Below are 8,798 nucleotides of genomic sequence, written 5' to 3'. Positions count from 1 at the left end.
CCCACCAAAAATACCCCACCAAACCTAATAAACAAATAATCCAAACTCAGAACAAACCTTTACTAATTTTTGTTGYATGTTAGTGGAAGATGTAAATTTGCTATTTTTGCCTCCTTTGTAGCYCAGCAATAGTGATCCATAAAAAGAAGAAGCTATCATGCAAGATAGCAGAGAAAAAAGAACAAAGATCTCTTTTATCTTCTAAATTTTTATAGCTTATTTTACAGTTACCATGGATGGGAGTGTTCAGGTGGTATCAAGCTTTTATTTATACTCCTAGTYTATTTTAATGGTTTCTACTCTTCCTGGAATGCTTTCTGACAGATTGTAACTCCATAGACAAACATGTATTTATTGGGGCTTAAGCACTATCTAAAATAACATCACTGCTTAACTGCCACAGCAAAAGTTTGTGATATGGAAGATGAAAGTTCAACTCTCACTGATTTGAAAATTGTCCTTCAAACTAGGTCTAAAGAGAGGTATCATTCATCACATTAGATTTTCTGAGTTGAGTAAGCAATAATCTATGTTATATGATGTTTCATGAAAGAGGTGAAAGTCAGACAGCCTTTAAAGTTAATGGTTTTGCTACTTTGCTATGTATCAGATCTACTCTGCTCATGAATCTTACAGCCTATGCTTTCTTGATAGAAGTGCTCTAAAAAATCTGTTAGTAACACTCATTCTTTAAAGGCTTTGTTTCCAAACAAAAAGTATTTGGTATAWAATAAAGTAGAGGTGATCATTTTCCATATTAATCACATAAAATTCAACTTTAAGACACGTCATTTTTATTTTAATGACCTGTTCATTATAAATTTTTGGTATCAAATATGTGTTATCTATGTGTTTCTCCTTCATTTGTTTCAGTGTAACCAGATAATGTTTTGTTAGTACGGATTTAATCAGGCTTATAGTATCTKATACTTTTTCTGATATTGCACTGAAGGCTGATTTTAAAAATAAATTGAAATTTTACAAGTGTATTGTTAAAAATTATTTACCAAGGAGAGAGCAAGTGCATTAAAAATGTCTGCTTCATGTCAATATTTACATAGAAAAATGTTTTTATATAGAATATTTTTTTTTAACTTATTGCTTTGTGAACAAATAATTCCATCAGAAATGACTACACTGGCAAGCAGTTCCATTGATGCTACTATGCTACCTCTATCCCTTTAAGATATCATGCACTTCATTCATATATTAATTTTATTTATATAAAAGTATTAATTAAAATTTACTTTTTTTTTTTGTTTAGTTTTGTATCTTAAATAGTTTTTCAAGTCTCTGTATTTTTGACATTTGTCAAATCATGCACACATACCTGCATAAGTACCAATACAAAATCTTTGGCTTGTTTTTTTTAAAAAATCCAGTGCAACTGGAATCTAAGTTATACTTGCTTTACCAGATTCTCTGTTTCCAGCCTAATCAATACTATTTTTTGTACCTTGAGAGGCAGGAACTGCATCCAAGACACAAATAATTTAGTCCTAAACATGCTAGACTTCTTTTTCCCATGGAAATGGGTTTATGCCATCTTAGTTGCTTTACTCCATTGTACATACACCTACTTAGGCAGTTGAATCCTACCCAAATTCTTACATTTCTAAAACTGTGGAGTTGTAATTATGCCCTAAGCTTTACACAATGTAAAAATACTTGATAAACAATAATTTGTTTTGCAAATATGAAYATTACTTAAAGCAAGTAATTTTGAATCAATGAGATAGTCAACAATGGAATACTTCTAAAAGTAGGTAAAATATAATAAGGCCTATAATATACATATTAAAATTATACTGCTTAAAATATCCAGTAATAATAATTACCATATGTGTCTAGATTTTTATATTTTATATTTATATTTATATATGTATTTTACTTSTGAAATTTACTATATAGTAAGAATACTGATAGTTCAGTTTCTCCAAAATCTTTCCCTCTATTAATATTTCTCATTATTGCTTGAAAGGTACAGAAGTATTTCTGTATTTTTGCTCAGTGGATTTTTTCCCTTCCCTCTAACTCAAGAGCTGGACTCTAGAGCAGTARGCATGGAAGTGGAAAATCAAGCTGGGTCTAAGAAGCACAGTGGGTCATTCCCTTTCAGGGAAATGGAGAAACAAGCCTTCGTGCAAACACACAGTTCCATTTGATATTTTGTCAGACACATCTAAGWTGTTCTGGGATACCTAACTTCTTTTATTCTGCTTCCATTTCTGATTCTTGAACTCGGTCTTTTAAATATTCATTCCTGCACATGCTAGTTTCATGCARTCCAATTATAAACAAGCATTCACTTTTTCTAATTACAAGCCTAGTCCTCAGGTCCTTTAAAATGCATTTATATTAGATATTTAGCTTCTTCAGAAGAATAGGTTGAAGCCTCATTCATTGTGTAAATTGACATCTGGAAACTCTTCAGGTCTTCTATGGTCATTGACTCTGGGTAGAGTGAATTCTATCTACCCTAGGCCTATATCCTATGCAAATAAATCTGAGGCTTTTATAGCATTTACAGCATTTTCATTCAGATGATTACAACTGGCAAGATTTTCTCTTCCAAGAGGAGAGGAGGAAAAATATATAATTTGCCTCCACTCTAAGTTGTACAGGATTTTATGAGGTAATACCATGCCTTGTCAGCCTCCTTCCCACTCTGATCATCTTGCAAATATGTGTTTGACTATGGATAGTGAGATCAGTACAAAGCCAAAACCTAAAATAGAAGTCAGACAGACTTTACATAGCTCATGGAAAGAATAAGACAATTTAGAATATCTACCTGAAAAGACTGCTATTCTCCCTTAATTATACTGGAAGCCTAATTCTCTCACTGTGGCACTTCAATGGTTTCTTTTGGAAAGACAAGCCAAGTACCAATCTTTGTTAGTTTTCTGTTTTTATTGTTTGTTTGTTTGTTTTTTTGGGTTTTTTGTTTTTTTTTTTTTTTTTTTTTTTTTTTTTTTTTTTTTTTTGTTTTGATTTTTAAATCACAGTTTCACTGCACTTGATATCTAAAATTCTAATTAGTCTATCATTGGATCCATATTTCTGTTCTCTCTCCTCCTCTAGATATAGACTATTAAGTTCAATGAAGAAACTGGAAACGTGGCTACAGAATTGCTTCATAAAACTGCTGATTTTATAAACCACAACCTGTTTCACATTTTTCACCTTTTTGTTCTTTCATTCTCTTTCTTCCTTCCCTATATGCATTTCTATTTGGTCTTTTTGTCTGCCAGGTTTCACCTTTCCCATATTTCATTTATGCCTTTCCCTGCCTTTTTGGCATCTTATTGCACTTTCATGTTCCATTCTGTTTTATGGACTACTCAACAGGGATATTAGAATCACTATTACTTTAAATAATAGTTTTGGATCACACACTGTGCCCTTTCTTTTTTATACTTTAGCACCACTTATTTCAAACACTGCCATTAAAAGAGCTCTCACTCATCTTCCACTGGCAGCTTTGAAACTGCCTAACATATGACAAACACCATGGACATTGACTACCAGGCCTGTCAATTTTTATTTCCTCATCTCTACATGTATCAACTTCTAYACACATGGTTCTATTGAAAACTACATGAAGACAGCATAAAGTGAATTTTGTTACCTGGTCGTGACCTCAGTTACAATGGGGTGCATCTGACAATTTTTTGCTGTRTCAACAAAAAGACATCCATGCAAAGGGTGGGTGCTTATTTCTATCCTGTATACAAAATCCATTCAAACTGTTCTAGAGTTATTAATACATGGATATAACATAGCACATAGTTTAGAAGACAAATGGAAAAAATATTTATTACTTCAGATTAATTTCTCACTGCATAGGGCATTGCTAAAATCATGGGATACTTAGAAAAAATTAAAACAAAAAAGGAAATAAATTCTGTTAACTAAGCTTCTCAGGTAATATGATTCCTATATAATTCCAGATAAAGAACCTATCTCTTACACAACTCAAACAACTGCATTTAATCATACCAGTTTATGATTCTTTCCTCATTTTACCTGTTGTTTACAAAAAGCCTGAATCACTTCAAAATAAAAATTTAAAAATTATTTTACAGGAAGCCAAAAAACCCCAAGTGCTCAAATGCCTAGTTCCTTCCTTTTTTCCTACTATAGAAAACATACCAGCTTTTCTCTAGTCATAACCTCAACATTCCTCAACTTAAACTATCATGGTACTTTTTAAATCTGCTGACCAAAAGTATCTGTAAAATTTTAGCCCATTTTTTTTTAACTGATCACCAAGGGTTTTCAATCACAGATTCCTTCCTTCCTTCCTTCCTTCCTTCCTTCCTTCCTTCCTTCCTTCCTTCCTTCCTTCCTTCCTTCCTTCCTTCCNCCTTCCTTCCTTCCTTCCTTCCTTCCTTCCTTCCTTCCTTCCTTCCTTCCTTCCTTCCTTCCTTCCTTCCTTCCTTCCTTCCTTCCTTCCTCATATACATTTTTGTGTTATTTTTATGCTTTTATATTGCTATATTACTACAGATAATAATAAACAAAATGGCTACATACCTGTTTCCCATTGCAACCAAATAGCTCCAAAATAAACCCTACAAGTGTGCATTTACAAACACTGACCATTCAGTGCCATCTAACTGACCCAAGGGATCTATTAACAAAAACCTGGGCTACCGTCACCTTCTGGAGCCGGTTGAAACAGCATCTTCTATTCCTATTTTTCATGATGTTGTAATAATTCTATCACACCAAGTGGTTTTAGTAGAACAGATAATGAACAGTTTCATTTTCTATACCGTGTAGCAATACAGAAAAGCTATTGTTACTGGTCAGAATACTACCATAGCTTAAAAGTACTGAGGTTTCCATTACAAATTACATAACTGAAAAATGTGGCATGTTTGAAAAATATTTTTTTTTCTTACCTAAGCCATGTCTATGTGTTGACATAGGTGGTAACACAGTCCAAGCCTTGGTCTTTGGATTGTAACATTCAACAGTGTTTAATGTCTTCAAACCATCCCGGCCTCCAATGACAAACAACTTGTCATCGATGACAGCAACACCAAACTGAAGCCTCCTGCCATTCATTACTCCAGCCTGAATCCATATGTTTGTTCTGAGATCATATTTTTCAATAGTTGTGGCTCCTGAGGAGACATAAAAGCAGAACTACAAATAACAAAATTATAGATGCATTTAAGTTAATCCTTMAGAGAGTGACTTGATAATTAATCTGAAATATAACTAGTGTTTTATTTTACAATACACATAACAGTGCCTCACTTCCAAAGTTCAAATACCCTGCAGAAWAAAATTAACATAATTATGAAGCTTTACTCTTTGGAACAAACTGTTTATAATAGGTTAGAMTTCTATGGAAAATAATTCTTTTGGGATTCATTAATTCTGTGGAACAAAAGAGCAATGAGCAAAATTCAAACAAATATCATGAAAACAACAGTTTTGTTAATTGGGCTAAAAAAAGTCATCATTTTAATTCAATTTGTATCTAAGTGAACCAGAGGAGCAGTACAGCTGGATGTATTAAATTCCTTCCTAGCATAAACATTAAAGTTTTGGGGAAATATTTTGGAATTCTGTTTTATCATTTAAGCAACTGATTATACTTTAGGATTTTGGGTAGTAGTTCTGTCTTTGCCAGAAGTCTAAGTAGATCATAGAATCACAGAACTGTAGAATCCTTTAGGTTGGAAAAGACCTTTAAAATCATTTAACCATTAACCCAGCACTGCCAAGTTCACCAYTAAAGCCCAAGTGCTACATCTACAAACTTTTAAAATACCTCCAGGGATGGGGACTCYGTCACTTCATYGGGCAATTCCRATGTCTGATAACACTTTCAGTAAAGCAATTTTTCCTCATATCCAATCAAAASCTCCTTTGGTAYAATTTGAGGCCATTTCCTGTTGTCCTATCACTTGTCACTTGGGATAAGAGATGGACACGACCCTGCTAAAACCTCCTTTCAAGAAGTTGTAGAGGGAAACAGGTTGTTCCCTGAGCCTTCTTTTTCTCCAGRCTAAACAACCTCAGCTCCCTCAGCTGTTTCTCATACAACCTGTACTCCAGACCCTTCAGSAGCTTCAYTGCCTTTTTCTGGACACACTCCAGGAGCTCCAATGTCCTTCTTRCARTGAGRGGCCMMGAACTGGACAYRGGATTTGAGGTGTGGACTCACCAKTGCCAAATATGGGGGGACAATCACCACCTGGTCCTGCTGGCCMCACYATTSCTGATACAGGCCAGGRTGTCACTGGCAATCTTGGTGACCTGGKCACATRCTGGCTYATGTTCAGYTGGCTGTCAGCCAAYACYTCCASGTCCTTTTCCACTGTGCAGCTTTCCAGTCACTCTTTGCCAAGTCTGCATTGGATGACCCGAGTGCAAGACCTGGATCTCAGCCTTACTGAACCTCATACAATTGCTCTCTGCCCAGTAATTCAGCCTTTCAGAATCCCTTTGCAGAGCCTTCCTGCTCTCCAGCATATCAACACTCTCACCCAGCCTGAGGATACCTACAAACTGCCTGAGGGTGCACTCAATCACCTCATCCAGATCATTGATAAAGACATTCAACAGGACTGACCCACCACCACTTGTGAGTGGCTGCCAACAGGATTAAAATTCATTTGCTATCTCTCTTTCAGTATTTATAACTCATTATAATTATTAGCAGTTCTTGCAGAATTGCATTTTATTGCTAGAAACGAAGTGGCAACAAAACATTTCTTTGACACGCTCCTTAACTGACTGTTATCATACCCTGTTTCCTCTTCCTGGATTGTTCCTATGATCGTTCCTGTGGAAATCTCTTAGAAAATTAGAAAGATGTGAAGAAGTATCTTCAAAATACATAAATTTTAGGGAGGGATATTTATTCAGTTTAGAGAAATGAATTTTTGTACACTACACACTGTACATCAATATTGCAGTGTCCTCTGCAGATTCATTTACCAGTGCAGCCAGGGGCCAAGGGACTGTTCTTTTTCTGTACCTAACAAAGAGCTTGGAAGATGCTTTATAAGAATTTGAAGAAAAAGTTTCTGTCCTGAGAAGCTGTTATTGTTAAAATARTAACCCTGGCTTTTGAGTGATGACTAAAACAACTCCTAAATTTTAAAGCAAGTATACAACCTGCCAAGTGTGAGTCATATTTTAAAACTAACCTCTTAATATTTTAAAATTCTTTTACTCTCAACTTACTGACAGTTCTACTCTTGCCATAAAAGAAATATGGCCTTGAATTTAACATAAAAAATATTTTAAATTATGTCCCCCCCCCCAAAAAAAAAAAACTATCAGACTATACAGAGATTTACCTTAAGTTAAATTATGAAAATTCCTGTGGTTTGAATAATTACTGTCCCAAAAACTAAATAACTGTGGGTTGTACATGTCTATCTCACCTCTTTTCCCATCTTTCTTCACATACTCTGCCCTATGCATTTTTTTCTTTTACAGAATAAATTTCTTTTGCATTTGTCCCAGACTTGGGAAACAAAAAAAGGAACTTAGCGGGCAATTATTGTGCTTCTGAAGTTCTCTACCTACACTCTATAAAATAACAGCATCACTTTACACGACTCACTAATGCACTACTTGCAATTTTTTAGAAAAGTTTGGAGGGGAAAATAGAGGAGAGAAACATGCAAAGGAATGGAGGTAAGAGGGACATAGTATATGGGATAATATGTAGGAGATTTAGAGATACATGGGTGAGAGGAAGGATTGCAGTTAGTCCATCAAGAGAACAGATTTTAATGTAAAGTCTAAGACTGACAATTTAAAGAGGTAATCAGAGGTTTTGTACAGGTATAAGGACAGGATGTTGCAGGGATAACAATAAGACACAAATAGGACTGGTCTCAACATGTCTTTCTGTTGATTGCTCCTGAGAAGGAAATTTGAAGCCTATGTCTATGAAGAATTGAACYTACAGGACCYATTCTAGAAACATCACTTTTRTATCTTTWATTTGTTTATYTCACAAAGGAATTTACAATATTCTGGAGCAGGGAGAAACTTGATCAATTTACAGAAAATGTTTATCATACAATTCCTATATGATRCCTTATGTCTACATCCAAAGTTTTCAGCTAGGCAGTAATAATCAAATCAAAAAGCATCTATTCTGGCAAAAAGCATGGTCCTCAGCTTGCTCCCTGATTCTGAATGCATATATTTTATACATATTTGTTCCTTGCTAAGTTGTAGTGAGAGCAGTAAAACAAAAGAGGATAAAATATTTGTGTGCAGAATTCACTTCAGGGTCCCATTGTCATTGGCAGACTGGGCGAGAATGCAGCACATTTGATTCGTTCCATCCTGCACAGTACTGGAAAGAATTTCAGCTGCTTTTCTAAGCTTAAGCACTTTTACACGTTTTAAGCATCCATACTGTGATTCACAAACACCACTCTAGCTGTCTGTGACACAGGTTTCACATTATTTTATTAACTCAGAGCAAGTCCAGCTAGCAGAGAGAGGGACAGAACCCTATCCCCATCCACTTTCATCTCTTCTAARGCGAGATCAGTATCCAGGGTTTTTAAACCACCATGCTGTGGCACAGTGGAGGAACAGTCACTCACCCAGATGCTAGTTCCAGTGACAAGTAAAAATTGGTAGCATCACATGCCCGCTGAGATAACAAAGTCCTCTCCTCTCTGCCATTACTAGTAGATGGCATCAGCAGAGCCCGCTCCTAACTAATGTAACTTCCAAACTGTGCAGACTCAAAGAAATGAGCTGTGTTGGTTAATACTGCCTACCTCAGTCTGCATAGGCTG

General features: G+C 35.3%; 1 protein-coding gene across 1 annotated transcript in view; it reads right to left on the bottom strand.

The window, feature by feature from the left end:
• The window catches only part of KLHL1 (kelch like family member 1), a 174,803-nt gene that overhangs the window by 24,666 nt on the left and 141,339 nt on the right, over positions 1 to 8,798 (bottom strand). Inside the window, exon 7 of the mRNA XM_057384477.1 lies at positions 4,911 to 5,135. Within this exon, the coding sequence (XP_057240460.1) occupies positions 4,911 to 5,135 (225 nt within the window). The remainder of the gene's footprint in view (positions 1 to 4,910; positions 5,136 to 8,798) is intronic.

The sequence above is a fragment of the Malurus melanocephalus genome, unplaced genomic scaffold (genome assembly GCF_030028575.1).
Source record: "Malurus melanocephalus ecotype Western Australia unplaced genomic scaffold, MMel_1.1 scaffold_711, whole genome shotgun sequence".
Lineage (NCBI taxonomy): Eukaryota > Metazoa > Chordata > Aves > Passeriformes > Maluridae > Malurus > Malurus melanocephalus.
Note: the sequence above shows the minus strand (reverse complement) of the source record. Positions and strands in the feature narration are given on the sequence as shown.